This window comes from Saccopteryx bilineata, chromosome 7 (genome assembly GCF_036850765.1).
Source record: "Saccopteryx bilineata isolate mSacBil1 chromosome 7, mSacBil1_pri_phased_curated, whole genome shotgun sequence".
In the NCBI taxonomy this organism is placed as follows: Eukaryota; Metazoa; Chordata; class Mammalia; order Chiroptera; family Emballonuridae; genus Saccopteryx; species Saccopteryx bilineata.
Window position 1 is genome coordinate 31,922,325 of NC_089496.1, and position 17,322 is coordinate 31,939,646.

The 17,322-nt window shown below is 37.3% G+C and overlaps 1 protein-coding gene across 1 annotated transcript in view; it reads right to left on the minus strand.

Annotated features, from left to right (window-relative positions):
* THSD7A (thrombospondin type 1 domain containing 7A) overlaps positions 1-17,322 on the minus strand; it is a 399,875-nt gene that overhangs the window by 88,400 nt on the left and 294,153 nt on the right. Inside the window, exon 7 of the mRNA XM_066238339.1 lies at positions 13,917-14,111. Coding sequence (XP_066094436.1) covers positions 13,917-14,111 — 195 coding nt within the window. The remainder of the gene's footprint in view (positions 1-13,916; positions 14,112-17,322) is intronic.

The following is a 17,322-nucleotide window of genomic DNA, read 5'->3' on the forward strand; positions in this document are numbered from 1 at the left end:
AACCCGGGCATACAAGCTAACACTCGTGCCAAACCCAAACAAAGAAAGACAAGCGGAGTGGCCATTTTACCAGGTCTCCTGGTCGGCATGCGCGCAGTTAGTGGGCGAGAATTTCTTCCTAGGCCCCGATAGTGGGTGCCCGTGTTGCCCCACGGAGAGGCAGGGTCAGAGGCCTTTCTGTGGGACGAGGGAAGAGTCTCTGGGCAGCCCCAGCGCCCTGGGAAAGCCACGCACGGGAGGGAGTGAGAACTAATTCCAACGGTGGAGATTTTCCGTGCGGGCGGAGGTTTCACTCAGAGGGAAACGCGGCCGGCCTCATATCCTGGTTTGCGCGCAGATAAGGAGTGAGCGATTCCTCCGAGTGCCTCGGCAGTGCGCGCCCGTGTTATCGCACAGAGGGGCAGAGTCAGGGGCCTTTGTGTGGGCCAAAGCGGAATCTCGGGCCGCCCCAGCACCTTGAAAAAGCCGTGCACGGGGACGGAGCGAGACTCAATTCCAACGCTGCAACTTTTCCCTGCGGTTGGGGGTTCACTCAGAGCGTGAGACTGCTGGCCAGATAGCCTGGTCGCAGACAGTGAGTAAGAGTTTCCTCCAAGCGCCCCGGAAGTGGGCGCCCGCCTGTGTTACTGGACAGAGTGGCAGAGCCAGAGGTCTTTGAGTGGGCGGAAAGCCCGCCTGATTATGCTAGCAGCTCTGAATGACTGAGCCTTACCCAGAGCCCTGTGCTGAGTGGAAATAGAGTGGGGAGTTGCCAGCTCTTTGAGCCTCTTACTATCCAGGCAGAGGCAGCAGCAACCCCATAGCTGGATTATCAGGCTACTAATTGAGGAAGGAAAGACTAGGAGAAAGGCTCCAGGAACACGGACGCTCTCACTGTCGGAGCCTATAAATGCAAATGAACCTCGACTGCCAACGAGACTAAAGCACAATACATGACATTGCCATAGAGACTTATCAACTGCAAACCTCTACCTGAGCGTGCCAAAGGGGCAGAACCCGGGGTACAGAGTCACCGACCAGGAAGAGGGAGAGAAAAGAAAAAGCAAGAAGATAACCTCTCAAAATCAAGAATAATCTGCAGACTTTATAACCTATCCCATTTTATTATATTTGTTCATTTGTTTCTCTTATCTTCATTCTTGATACTTTTTTTTCCTCCTCCAATTTGGCCGATTAACTCTCTGCTGGTCTTACTCTCTCCTCTCCTTGAACTACACTACCCATAAGTGTTACATCTCCCATTATCTTTTCTCTTCTCTTCCTTTCTCTCTATGAGGGTTGCACTCCAAAACTCTTAACTCTCTCTCTCTCTCTCCCCTTTCTTTTTTCTTCTTTTAGTGGTTCCCTCTTTTTTTCTCTCTCTCTCTTTCTTTTCTCCCTCTATATTAGTTTCTTCCTTTCTCCTTTACATCTCCTCTAATTCAAACCTCAATAACAAACAAATTATCTTATCTGGGACTCAAACTTATGTTTGTGGCATTTTGGGGGGTTTTTACTTCACCTTTTTAACTCACTAGCAGTGCTCCCATCCCTGGCTCTCCATATTATCTAGTTCTTGTTCCACTAAATACAATAGTAATTTTTTAATTTGTCCCCCCATTTTTCCGTTTTCCTCTTATTCCTCTCATCATAACTCTTAGACAACCAACACCTAAAAGCAAATCATTTTATTCTTGACCCAAATTTTTTCCTTATTGGCTTTTTGTGGGTCCATACGCTCTTTTTTTTTTTTTGCCCCTTTATTACTTTTCCCCAATTCAGGCCCTCCATCACAGGCATTGTTTGTTATAATTTACAGTCCACCACAAGATTTTCTCAAGAAAGAGGGGAGAGGAGAGGAGAGGAAAAAAGGAGGGGGGGATAATTTCCTTTTTTTAAAATTTTTATTTTATTTTATTTTTCTTTACTTCATTATTAATTTTTTTTTAAAAAAAAAACAACTCTTCGATTTTTTATTTTATTATTATTTTTTATTTTTTTAACTTTTTATTCTTTATTAAATCTCATTAATACTATCAACAAAACCACCCTCAGATGCCATTAAGGAAGAGAAAATTGAATATCATGGATACAAAAGAAAGAGAGGTAACACAGCTAGATGAGGAAAAATCTATGGAGAAAAAATTTAATATATTGGAAACCTTGGAGCTAAATGACAGAGAATTCAAGATAGAAATCCTAAAAATCCTCCGAGATATACAAGAAAACACAGAAAGGCAATTTAGGGAGCTCAGAAAACAACTCAATGAACACAAAGAATATATGTCCAAGGAAATTGAAACTATAAAAACAAATCAAACAGAGATGAAAAACTCAATTCACGAGCTGAAAAACGAAGTAACAAGCTTAGCTAATAGAACAGGTCAGATAGAAGAGAGGATTAGTGAAATAGAAGACAAGCAACTTGAGGCACAACAGAGAGAAGAAGAAAGAGACTCAAAAATTAAAAAAAATGAGATAGCCCTACAAGAATTATCTGACTCCATCAAAAAGAATAACATAAGAATAATAGGTATATCAGAGGGAGAAGAGAGAGAAAATGGAATGGAGAACATACTCAAACAAATAATAGATGAGAACTTCCCAAGCCTGTGGAAAGAACTAAAGCCTCAAGTTCAAGAAGCAAACAGAACTCCAGGTTTTCTTAACCCCAACAAACCTACTCCAAGGCATATCATAATGAAATTGACACAAACCAACAGCAAAGAAAAAATTCTCAAGGCAGCCAGGGAAAAGAAGAATACAACATATAAAGGAAGGCCCATTAGATTATCATCAGATTTCTCAGCAGAAACTCTACAAGCTAGAAGAGAGTGGACCCCAATATTTAAAGTCCTGAAAGAGAGGAACTTTCAGCCACGAATACTATACCCATCAAAGCTATCCTTCAAATATGAAGGAGAAATAAAAACATTCACAGATACAGAAAAGATGAGGGAATTTATCATCAGAAAACCCCCACTCCAGGAATTACTAAAGGGGGTTCTTCAATCAGATACAAAGAACAAAAAAAAAACAGAGCCACAAGTAAAAGCTCTAAGAAGAACACAATAAAACCAAATTTAAACTGTGACAACAACAAAAAGAAAGAGGGGGAGAAGATGGAGATTAACAGTAGCAAAGGACGATGGAGCGCAAAAGTACTCACAAAATAGTTCGCTACAATGAACAGGGTAGGGACCCTTTTCATTACTCAAAGGTAACCACCATTGAAAAAACCACCACAGAAGCACATGAGATAAAAAAGATAGCAACAGAGGAAAGATGTATGGAATACAACCAAATAAAAACAAAAGATAGAAAAACGAAAGAGAAGGATGAAACAAGACACAAAACTAACAGAAAGCAAGATATAAAATGGCAATAGGGAACTCACAAGTATCAATAATTACACTAAATGTAAATGGATTAAACTCACCAATAAAAAGTCACAGAGTAGCAGAATGAATTAAAAAAGAAAATCCAACTGTATGCTGCCTACAGGAAACTCATCTAAGTAACAAGGATAAAAACAAATTCAAAGTGAAAGGCTGGAAAACAATACTCCAAGCAAATAACATCCAAAAAAAAGCAGGTGTAGCAATACTCATCGGATAATGCTGACTACAAGACAGGAAAAGTACTCAGAGACAAAAATGGCCATTTCATAATGGCTAAGGGGACACTGAATCAAGAAGACATAACAATTCTTAATATATATGCACCAAACCAAGGAGCACCAAAATATATAAGACAGCTACTTATTGATCTTAAAACAAAAACTGACAAAAACACAATCATACTTGGAGACCTCAATACACCGCTGACGGCTCTAGATCGGTCATTCAAACAGAGAATCAATAAAGACATAGTGGCCTTAAACAAAACACTAGAGCACCTGGATATGATAGACATCTACAGGACATTTCATCCCAAAGTGACTGAGTATACATTTTTCTCCAGTGTACATGGATCATTCTCAAGAATTGACCATATGTTGGGTCACAAAAACAACATCAGCAAATTCAGAAAAATTGAAGTTGTACCAAGCATATTTTCTGATCATAAAGCCTTGAAACTAGAATTCAACTGCAAAAAAGAGGAAAAAAATCCCACAAAAATGTGGAAACTAAACAACATACTTTTAAAAAATGAATGGGTCAAAGAAGAAATAAGTGCAGAGATCAAAAGATATATACAGACTAATGAAAATGACAATACGACATATCAGAATCTATGGGATGCAGCAAAAGCAGTGATAAGAGGGAAGTTCATATCACTTCAGGCATATATGAACAAACAAGAGAGAGCCCAAGTGAACCACTTAACTTCCCACCTTAATAAACTAGAAAAAGAAGAACCAAGACAACCCAAAACCAGCCGAAGAAAGGAGATAATAAAAATCAGAGCAGAAATAAATGAATTAGAGAACAGAAAAACTATAGAAAAAATTAATAGAACAAGGAGCTGGTTCTTTGAAAAGATCAACAAAATTGACAAACCCTTGGCAAGACTTACCAAGGAAAAAAGAGAAAGAACTCATATAAACAAAATCCAAAATGAAAGAGGAGAAATCACCACGGACACCGTAGATATACAAAGAATTATTGTAGAATACTATGAAAAACTTTATGCCACTAAATTCAACAACCTAGAAGAAATGGATAAATTCCTAGAACAATACAACCTTCCTAGACTGAGTCAAGAAGAAGCAGAAAGCCTAAACAGACCTATCAGTAGAGAAGAAATAGAAAAAACCATTAAAAACCTCCCCAAAAATAAAAGTCCAGGCCCTGACGGCTATACCAGCGAATTTTATCAAACATTCAAAGAAGACTTGGTTCCTATTCTACACAAAGTCTTCCAAAAAATTGAAGAAGAAGCAATACTTCCAAACACATTTTATGAGGCCAACATAACCCTCATACCAAAACCAGGCAAGGATGGCACAAAAAAAGAAAACTACAGACCAATATCTCTAATGAATACAGATGCTAAAATACTAAACAAAATACTAGCAAATCGAATACAACAACATATTAAAAAAATAATACATCATGATCAAGTGGGATTCATCCCAGAATCTTAAGGATGGTTCAACATACGTAAAACGGTTAACGTAATACACCATATCAACAAAACAAAGAACAAAAACCACATGATCTTATCAATAGACGCAGAAAAGGCTTTCGATAAAATACAACACAATTTTATGTTTAAGACTCTCAACAAAATGGGTATAGAAGGAAAATATTTCAACATGATAAAGGCCATATATGATAAACCATCAGTTAACATCATATTAAATGGCACTAAACTGAAGGCTTTCCCCCTTAAATCAGGAACAAGACAGGGTTGTCCACTCTCTCCACTCTTATTTAATGTGGTACTAGAGGTTCTAGCCAGAGCAATCAGACAAGACAAAGAAATAAAAGGCATCCATATCGGAAAAGAAGAAGTAAAGGTATCACTTTTTGCAGATGATATGATCCTATACATCGAAAACCCCAAAGAATCCACAAAAAGACTACTAGAAACAATAAGCCAATACAGTAAGGTCGCAGGATACAAAATTAACATACAGAAGTCAATAGCCTTTCTATATGCCAACAATGAAACAACTGAGAACGAACTCAAAAGAATAATCCCCTTCACAATTGCAACAAAAAAAATAAAATACTTAGGAATAAACATAACAAAGAATGTAAAGGACTTATATAATGAAAACTATAAACCATTGTTAAGGGAAATCGAAAAAGATATAATGAGATGGAAGAATATACCTTGTTCTTGGATAGGAAGAATAAATATAATCAAGATGGCTATATTACCCAAAGCAATATACAAATTTAATGCAATTCCCATCAAACTTCCAATGACATTTTTTAAAGAAATAGAGCAAAAAATCATCAGATTTATATGGACCTATAAAAAACCCCGAATAGCCAAAGCAATCCTAAAGAAAAAGAATGAAGCTGGGGGCATTACAATACCTGACTTCAAACTATATTATAGGGCCACGACAATCAAAACAGCATGGTATTGGCAGAAAAATAGACACTCAGACCAATGGAACAGAATAGAAAGTCCAGAAATAAAACCACATATGTATAGCCAAATAATTTTTGATAAAGGGACCAACAACACACAATGGAGAAAAGAAAGCCTCTTCAATAAATGGTGCTGGGAAAACTGGAAAGCCACATGCAAAAGAATGAAACTGGACTACAGTCTCTCCCCTTGTACAAAAATTAACTCAAAATGGATCAAAGATCTAAACATAAGACCTGAAACAATTAAGTACATAGAAGAAGACATAAGTACTCAACTCATGGACCTGGGTTTTAAAGAGCATTTTATGAATTTGACTCCAAAGGCAAGAGAAGTGAAGGCAAAAATTAATGAATGGGACTACATCAGACTAAGAAGTTTTTGCTCAGCAAGAGAAACTGATAACAAAATAAACAGAAAGCCAACTAAATGGGAAGTGATATTTTCAAACAACAGCTCAGATAAGGGCCTAATATCCAAAATATACAAAGAACTCATAAAACTCAACAACAAACAAACAAACAATCCCATAAAAAAATGGGAAGAGGATATGAATAGACACTTCTCCCAGGAAGAAATACAAATGGCCAACAGATATATGAAAAGATGCTCATCTTCTTTAGCTATTAGAGAAATGCAAATCAAAACTGCAATGAGATACCACCTCACACCTGTTAGATTAGCTGTTATTAGCAAGACAAGTAATAGCAAATGTTGGAGAGGCTGTGGAGAAAAAGGAACCCTCATACACTGTTGGTGGGAATGTAAAGTAGTACAACCATTATGGAAGAAAGTATGGTGGTTCCTCAAAAAACTGAAAATAGAACTACCTTATGACCCAGCAATCCCTCTACTGGGTATATATCCCCAAAACTCAGAAACATTGATATGTAAAGACATATGCAGCCCCATGTTTATTGCAGCATTGTTCACAGTGGCCAGGACATGGAAACAACCAAAAAGCCCATCAATAGATGACTGGATAAAGAAGATGTGGCACATATACACTATGGAATACTACTCAGCCATAAGAAATGATGACATTGGAACATTTACAGCAAAATGGTGGGATCTTGATAACATGTTACGAAGCAAAATAAGTAAATCAGAAAAAACCAGGAACTATATTATTCCATACATAGGTGGGACGTAATAGTGAAACTAAGAGACATTGATAAGAGTGTGGTGGTTACGGGGGGGGAGGGGGAAATGGGAGAGGGAAAAGGGGTGGGGAGGGGCACAAAGAAAACAAGACAGAAGGTGACAGAGGACAATCTGACTTTGGGTGGTGGGTATGCAACATAATTGAATGACAAGATAACCTGGACTTGTTATCTTTGAATATATGTATCCTGGTTTATTGATGTCACCCCATTAAAAAATAAAATTATAAAAAAAATATATATATGCTTTATATCTGCATGATTATTTAAGTTCTCTATCATTCCATCAAAGGAAAAGAGGTTATAATACTTTGATGAAATTCTGCCAAATAAGTAAATTTCCATGCTCATATAAAAATACCCATTATTTTGTAATGGTATTTTAAATGGTAAAACTTTTCCTCCGGCATTAAAAAAGAAAAGTGACATTTTTTCCCCAACAATAAGTCCCTAAAAGCTTTGTTAGGATATATTTGAACAGACCTATGATTTTTATGGTTCTGAAATTGAAGTTCTTACAATTTAGATGGCAGATTGAAAAAAAAAAACTTGTTCAAAATATTAACTAGCTATGTGTGTATCAAGTGCAACATGCAATGTTTATGTCCAAAGAGTCATGGGATAACTGGAGGGATTGAAAATGGTTCCAGCTACTCTCAAGAACCTCATGATACAGTGGGGAGACTAGTAGGGGTATAAGATGAACATGAAAATGAGTGTAATCTTAGGTAAGAATATAAAAATGTTCAAAAGGGTATTTGGTATAACTGAAATTCAAACGTGTCAGAAGCCATTAATTCTGAGGGGCTGAAAAATGTCTCAGGTAGGAGGCACTGAGATGAGTTTTGAACAAACAGGACTTAGATAAGCAGAGTTCCGGGAAGGGTGAGAAGGAAGGAAACGTTTTACTTAAACAGAAATAAAAAAATTTTGTAAAAGGGAAGGGATGCAGGCAGGTATAAATTTGGGAATTAGCAATATTGATGCAGCCAAGGAGAGTGCAGTCAGAGTTCCTTTCTATGGGGGAAGTCACAGGCAACAGGGAAAATGAAGTAGACGGGGCTCATGTTAAGAAGAGGTTGTTAGTGTGCTATGTATGATGACAGAATGAAGATGTGTGTAACTTCCCTGCTGCAGCCCACATCCCTTCAATCGCAGACCCCTGCTGGGTGAAAGGCACGTTGGCAGCGGCCTGTTATTGGGGAACTGAACTGGAGAAGCATTAGCCGCAGAGAGACCCTCAGGAGGTCCAGCTCTAGGACTACCCCCACCTTCTCCTCCCTCTTTTTTTTTTTTTTTTTTTTTTTTTGCTGAAAGAAGACCTCCCACTGTGGAGTCTGCATAAATCCTGTGTGGTGGTCCTGTAGTGACAGATTGAAGCATAACCCCCTTTTCAAAGTCAATAGTGGGAGGAGGAGGAGGAAGGGACAATATTTATTCAGAAGTCAGAATTATGTGTTGTATATGCACATATAATGGGGTCCTGGGTTCTCAAATTCCTCTAAGAAATACAAGTACTCCCTGGCTCTTAGAATTAAAATCATTTAGCTATAAAAATTGAACTAGTTTATATTCTAAAATACAATTATCGAAGACTACTAATTATATGAGGAAACATTTGGCTTAATTCAATTTCATTTTGCATCTTTTCTCTGCATGCATAGAGCGGGTGTAAAGGCACACTAAATTTGGCTGATGAAATTATAATATCAGGTCATTCTGAACTTTGCAAAAAGATATATTCTCTCATTTCTTGCTCTGTAAAAATAATTATCTATATATGAGAATTAACAGAATTTGTTATTACACTCAGTAGAAAACATTTTGAAAATTATTTTTCCTTTTTAAACCAAGTTTGTTAAGGATATGCAGCATGGGGTCAAAAATTAAAGAGGATATAAATCTAGCATCAACTTAAAAATTTTAATTCAAATTCAACCTATTTCTATTTACATAAAAGTATGACAGATTTAAGTGTTAAGAGATTGCTTCCTTTTGGGTAGTTTAATTTTTGAAGCAACAGAAAAATTAAGAGTATATTATCAATAGTTTTTCCCCTGGGCCATTTGAAAGAAGTTGTTGAAATGGTGCCCCATTATTTAAATTTTTTAGTTTGTATTTCCTGTACTAAGGTCATTTTCCTACACATTAGCACATTCAATATTCAAGATCTGGAAATGAACACTGACACATTATTAGCATCTAATCCTCAAACCCATCGAGATTTGCCACTATCCTCAAAGGTCCTTTTTACAGCAAAAGGATCTAGTTCAGAATTGAGTATTGCATGCATGTAGATGTCATGTTTTGTTAGTCTTCTTCAATCTGAAATAGTTCCTCAGTCTTTCCTTAATTTCCATAATCTAGACACATTCCAAGATGAAAGGACGGATATTTTGTACAATGTCTCTCAGTCTGGAATTTGTCAAACGTTTCCTCATGTGCAGATTCTACAATATCCACCTTTGAAAGGAATATCACAGAAGTGACATGCTCCCACCACACCACAGCAGGACACAGATTTCTGTTTGCTTTGTTATCAGTGATGCGAGTTTGGGTCACTGGATTAAGGCCGTACGTGTCGGACTTCTCTATGAGGGAAATACTCTGACTGTAAACATAAGGCTCTTCATCAGATATGCAATGAATACATTTATTTATTTATATCAAGCATGGGTCCATGGCTTCCGACTTTATCTAATGGGTTATAATCTGTTATTACCATTATTTTGACATTCAAATTGTCCCCATATGTGGTTACTAGGAAATGCATCAAGCCAGCTTCTGTGAACTTTTTACGTTTTCCTCTTTCTCCGCCTCTGGCACAGAAATCTCCAGACACTTCTTGGACTTGTCCTATTGCAGCCTTGCAAATCAGCCATTTCTCTAAGGAAAACCGCGTTCCTTTTTTTTTTTTTTTTTTTGATTATGGTATTAGAACCAAGATCTGAGCATTGAGCGCACTTGCTGCTGCACCCCTGCTGTTCCCAAGTCCTTGCTGTACCATATAGCTAACATATGTGTACATTTTGTATCATACATGAACACATATACTGACATTTATATTGATTTCAATATCTATCTTAACTAATTGAACACAATTAATTCACATTGATAGCTTTCAATGCCAACACAATACAACAAGGTTTATTCAATTATTTCTTAACATATAACATATTAGTAACTCGCTTTCCCAGCAATAAGAAACCTGCCTCCTATTATACTTAATATGTGTATTTATTTGGTCCCCCAATCCCACCCCCATCTCTCTCTGCCATCTCCATTGCTGTAACCACAGGGTATCTTCATTACCCCGTCCAGGCCACCTCACATTACAGAAACCCTTCTCAAGCCCTGCCTGGCCCCCCGCCCCACACTGGGCTGACTGCCCCAGTCTCCGATTCCCGCTTCATGCTGCCTGTGCCCGGACATCCTGTGCTGGGTTGCTGCTTCTACCCTCTCTACCCTCTCTTACGATCTTTGTGTCACCCACTGCAAAGCACACTCTGGGTCTCTGACTGTCATGCCAGGCCATTCTCTTTCTGGGTGGGGGGAATGCCCTTCTGACAATCCACTCTGGACCACGGCAGACTCCCCCTTCCCTCTTGCCGGCACAGAAGTCCGACAGCTTGGCTCTATCTAATGGCTTTTGGGATAAAACTGTTCAGGAATGGAAAAGAAAAGCCTAGAAAGGAAGGAGAGGGGGAAAAAAGGGAAAAGCAAGAAATATGAGAAAGAAGTGCTATTTTATTATTCTTAAATAGAAACAAAGAAATAATCAATAAAAGGTTATAACATTTTAACAATGGAGAGGCCTGGTTTAGCTACTGAATTAGGGCCATATAGAAAAGTCCTTCATCATATATCTTTGAATGCAGATATAGATATAGATATACAGACAGATATAGATAGATATAGATAAAGGTGTGGACAAACATATGCACAAAAATACACATTAAGAAGATGAATAACCCAGGTATAAGGCCAGTAGCCGGCACACCTCTGGTTTTAGCACACAGTAGGATTACGTTTGCCTCCACCATGCTTGAAGTTAGGTTCAACTTCCTGTCATGTCTGTACGAGCTGTTTTGACATTGAAATTTCAGTATAAATGACATAAAGCACTTCTGGATAGAATATTTGAACGTGGATGCTTTTAATCAGCAGACAGACTCTCCACTATCTTCTCCCACTGACATGGGGATTATGTAGTGGGTCTTCAGACGGGGTGCAATGCTGAGACATATTATGGCAGACAGACTGCTTTATAGAGTTACGCAACACTGTAGCAAAATTCTCATGGGAAGAAGTAAGTGTTCTTTTAAGTTATGAAACTTCTGGTCCATCTGCTTCTGCAGCAAAATTCAGTCTGTCCTTAATATGAGGTTATATAATCTTAAATGAATTTAAGGGTGAATTTCTGATTGAGATGAACAAAAGTATAAGTTGCTACATTTATGTTGTAAATCCAGATGAATATTTTGCATGCGAATTTGTCCAAAAGTTGTTTCATCAGAAACTCGTGTAATTTTATGTCTAATAATTCTCTACATAATTTTACTAATGTTATCTTTTCACTTAAGGTTGTTACAGTAATTTTCTGATGCACAGAAAATTAGAAACACTTAAGACACACACAAAACACTAATTCTTGAGGAATAATAAAAGACCTACTTTTCTTTAAAATTATAAAGGTTATCTAATTGCAGGGAAATACTGTAATCTTCCTGCAAATATAGTACCTAAACCATTTTTTAAAAGTCTCAGAATTATAAAAGGCTGATTTTGAGGAAGATAAAGTATGTATAAGTATCCAGCAAATAATAGGTATTAAATAAATAGTTGTCGAAGGACGGATTTTCCTATAATTACACCAGGTTTTGTAACTGTTGTCACCAAAGACAAATGGTAGCAGATTCCCTCCTTGACATGGTTCTGCTGCAGTTTCCATTTAAAATTATGTTTTGAATTTATGCCTTTATATGATTTACTATATAAACATCTATGATTTTAAAGCATGGCTTGCTTATGATGCTAAGCTACCAGACTTAATTAAAAATTATCGAAGTCTCACCCTTTCAAACTAAGTGGATGATACATATCAAAGAGCAATCATAAATTTCTGCCTTTAAAGCATTTCATGACCTTTCAGTGTGAAGCATCATGTCTATAGAAATAATGATCTGGTGAGTTCTGCCAGCATGGCAAAATCTCTGTCATGTGACTCACAGGGCGAAAAGTCACTCATTACTAGTCACACAGCAAGTGTCTACAGAGTGTAATGGATTTATAGGAAGCAAGGTGACCACAGATCTAATTTTAATGAAGTTTGAGATATAACCTGAGCTGATAGAGTTTGAAGTCTGAATATAATCTATACAAGGTTAGAGTTATAGTTTGACAACACAAGGAGTATAATTTTCTCTCTAAAAAGTGCTATTTTTCTATTAGATTCCATAGATACACCACCTTATTTATTTATTTTTGGGGGGATAGCAAATAGTTAAATTTATAGTAAGGTCACAGAAAAAACATTTTTGAATACTACAAGGAATTTGAAATTTTCCCATATGTAGACTGTTTTAAATATATATATTAATATTTTCTCTAATGTCTTAAGGCCAAGGAAGTTATATTTTTGCTTTGATATTATATACACAGATAGCAAGTTTTATCAAACAATAATATAAGGTTTTCATCATCTTATAGTATGTTTCATAAACAGAATGAAACATACTATATGTTTCATAAATGAGAGTGCTTCATAAACAGAAAAATAAAACAGGTGACCCTAAAACTCCTCTCAAATTAAGTATTTGGGAGCGCCAGAGAGAAACACATGCTTACTACAGAGAGAAATCATTATCTCATGAATGAGAAGAGTCATTCAGCTTGGTAATATTTAAATAACACACACCATATATTCTTGAGTCAGAACATGCCTTAATGTGACGGAACTTGATTTACTTCTATGTTTTCCTTACTCCGGTGTTATTTCCCAGAATGACAGATTAAGTATGACACTGCATTCCCAAGTCACACAGAGGCCAAATCAGCATTTGGATGTAAGCTTGATAGACAATTACCAAGAAACATGAATTTCCAGACAATACAGCAAACACAAGTGAGGTCTGAATATATGACAAACCATGCTTTATGTACCCAGGAGGATGAAGTAATTGAAGAGCAACATATTTTTAAAGAGAACACAATCTATGGATGAGACTTGTGGTCAAAAAATGGAATGGTTGAAAATTCATATAATTTTCTGTCGAGGAATAGCCTTGCTGGTGTTTATTTTTAAATGAACTTTATTATTGAACATATATGCCTACTTACAGGAAGGCGGAGTGTGATTTCAAAGAGAAAAATTGTTGCTGAAATAGAGAAAAGATGATGAATTCTGATATCTGGAATTTGGGGACCCATTCTCAGTTCTTTTCAAAAGTTTAACACTTTGAACTGGAATCTGAATTATTAGGTAGGAGAAAAGGCAAAGTGAGTTCACTTTTAAAAGTCTTTCTTCTTTTATTCAAGATCTATTTCCAAGATTAATTTTGAGGAACAACAGGAAGTTGTTCAGTATGAATAGAGATTCTCCTTGAATTGCTAGATTTCAAGAAGTCGAGTTTTCTAGAAGATCCATCTTATCCAGGCAAGACAAAGAAAATGAATGCCAACTTCTGAAAGGGACCTAGGCGCTTTCTGAGGCCGGGGACTTACCTTCCTCACCCGCATAGGCCAGAATGGACCGTGCTCGTATCTGCTTCCCTTCTGTGGTTTTCCCTGAGCAGGTGTGTGAGCAGGAGGACCACGCAGACCACGTGCTGAGAACACAGTCCCTTGGGCACGAGGCATAACAGGCAACAGGGATGGGGAAGATGGCGTCTCGGCATAGCTGTCTGTCAACTTCTTCTCCTGGGAAAGACATCATCACCAACAATCTATCATTTTTAAATAAATGTAAAATGAGCAACTGAAACCAGATGGGCACCGAGATAAATTAGGTTATTTCCCTTTTGTCCTTAGCTAAAAATAAAGTCTAAAGAGTGACTAGCCAGATGTTAAAAGAATACCAGAAAAAAAAAATATATGCTAAAAAGAATCCTCATTTAGGGATATCTGCTATCTATCTATCTATTATATTTCCTTTTATTATACGAAGCTTAGGTGTATAGATTAAACACATTGTTGAAAGTATTTTTATGCTGCAGATACTTTCTCAGTAACTTTGATACAAAAATATTATGCTTATAATAAGGAGCATCTATGAAATATGATTCCCTCTTTATTTCACTACTGAAGATAAACTGTCATTTACAAATAAAGACTCTATCCATAGTGTGCGCTAGGTTTTCATGACCCAACTCATAGGTGTTTCTATTTACAAACACTCTGTGTCTCCCAGTGCACTTAATTTTGTACAGATGGCATCCTTTTTCTTTTGTTTAAAAAGTTTAGTTCAATGGTTGGAAATAGCCAGAAAGTGTAAATGATAGAAATGATAGATAGCATTATAAAAACAGTTCCATTAGGAGATGGGAGGAAAACTGACAAAGTAAGAAAAAGGCAGAAGAATTGTCACTTAAGTGCTTAAAACTCTTCAGTGGTTTCCTATTGCTCTTAGGATAGAACTCAAATTTTAAAAAAAGCTGAATGACCTGGCTCTTTGTATCCCTTTCCAGCTTCATCTAACTCTACTTCCTCCCTTGCCTTCAAAGCTCTAGAGATTGGCACTATATTAGTATTTGTTGAATGAATACAGAGAGTTATACAAAAGGCCAATGTTGGTTAGAGCATAGCGCTGATATGCCGTGGTTGTGAATTTGATCACTGGTCAGGGCACATATAAGAATCAACCAATGAATACATAATAAGTAAGTAGAATAATACATTGATTTTTTTTTAAATCTTTTCCCCTTTCTCTACCACTTAAATCAATTAAAAATAATAAAGCATTTAGTATCTATACTATTTACAGATTATGTTTATTGTCTTTCTCCCCTGACTATAACAATTATAATCCTTGGAAAGATAAAAAAATTACTAGGCATACTCACTAGTTAGTAAGAATCACTAAAATATTATGAGTCATAATATCATTCATTCTTCTTCAGTTACTCTGATCTGTGAGATCTCTTAATTTTGTTCTTATTGGCTTTATGGCTTGGCTTATATTCCAATAAAACAATATGATAGACTATATATTTATAGGTTTATAGGTAGAGCACAAAACTCATAGTATAAAGGCATTTAATATTTTACAATTGACATAATAATGATGACTATTTTTCCTACTAGACATTTTTTCTTGGTACAAGGTGGGGCTTGCAAATATCTTATTTCCTTCCTTGCCTATAGTAAAACAGGAATTACAGTTTGATGCTTCTTTAATAGTTACTTAATCATTTCTATTCAGAAAGATTTAACTAACGCTGCAGCAATTGAGAGTGTGCTATTAGATTAATTTGCATGGTGTAAGTGATACATTTATGTTTCTTGCAGTGTAAACCTAAGGGATGTACAATTCGAATTTCTTTTTTCAACCTGTGTCCCATACCTTATGACAGCTCTTTTTCACTTATCTTGTTCTGCTTGGCTAGGTGTGTTTTCCTGTGGGCACATTCCTTTTAGAGCACACTTCAACTTTCTGTGGAGCTGTTCAGATCCACCTGGGACTCAATCTCTAAGACTTCCTTTAATTCCAGCCATTACTGCATTCCCTCAACTTTGCCAGGTGTTTGCTCCTTGACTACGTTTGTTCGCACCATTGCCTTGCATCCAAATAGGCCATTTTGTTCAAGCCACAATAGCTTTCTTCCTATACTCTTACAGACCAATCTCATATTACCTCAGTGCCTTTGCATGCTCTCTTTGCTTTGTATAAAAATTTCCAATCTTAACACACAGCCAGGGCTTCTCAATATTCAGGTTTCAGTTCTATTGTCTCCTTCGTGGAGGAGCCTTAATTGACCATTCACAATCTTGCAGTAAATGCTGTAGTTTTTTGTTTGTTTGTTTGTTTGTGGGTTTTTTTTGTATTTTTCTGAAGCTGGTAATGGGGAGAGACGGTCAGACAGACTCCAGCATGTGCCCGACCGGGATCCACCTGGCATGCCCACCAGGGGCGACGCTCTGCCCACCAGGGGGCAATGCTCTGCTCCTCCGGGGCGTCGCTCTGCCACGACCAGAGCCACTCTAGCGCCTGGGGCAGAGGCCAAGGAGCCATCCCCAGCGCCCGGGCCATCTTTGCTCCAATGGAGCCTCAGCTGCGGGAGGGGAAGAGAGAGACAGAGAGGAAGGAGGGGGAGGGGGTGGAGAAGCAGATGGGCGCTTCTCCTATGTGCCCTGGCCGGGAATCGAACCCGGGTCCCCCGCACACCAGGCCGACGCTCTACTGCTGAGCCAACCGGCCAGGGCCAATGCTGTAGTTTTAATCACCACTAGAAACTGTTTTAATTGGTTCTTTGCATATTTTATTGTCGATACTATCATTATATTAAAAGCCTAATGAGGGCGCAATCTTTATCTGTCTTGTTCATTATTTTGTACTTAGAACCTAACCAGTGCCTGGCATGTAATAGACACTAAACAATCTTTTGCTAAGTGAATAAATGAATTAATAAATTTTAAGCTGTTGTTCCAGGAAACAGAATGTTGGGCTGGACAAAGGTGGATGGAAGTACAATATGTCTTAAATTGCCATGCATTCAAGTGTTCTAGGACTTTGTTCAAGTGTAATCAGTGAATAGGCAACATAAGCATCACCTGGAAGTTGCTAGAAATGCAGTCTCTCAAATCTCACTCACTGAGTCGAAACTTGCATTTAAAAAAATTCTTAGGTGATTCATAAGCATATGAAATCTGAGAAACATTGCTCTAGAATTTCTTTTTTGCCTTTTTTCTCTTGAGGTTTGAATAGAACCAGACTGCCTCTTGAAAGGGCAGCTGTATAAAACAAATTCATCTTGATTTCATATATAACACTATTTGTTAATCTGTGGGACTTACATTTATACTTCTCTTTGTACAGAGTACAACTGGATGAAAACATTCATTCAATGAATAGTTACTGATTGCCCGCCTTTTGTCAGACACGGTACTCTGAATATTGTATACATCATCTCAC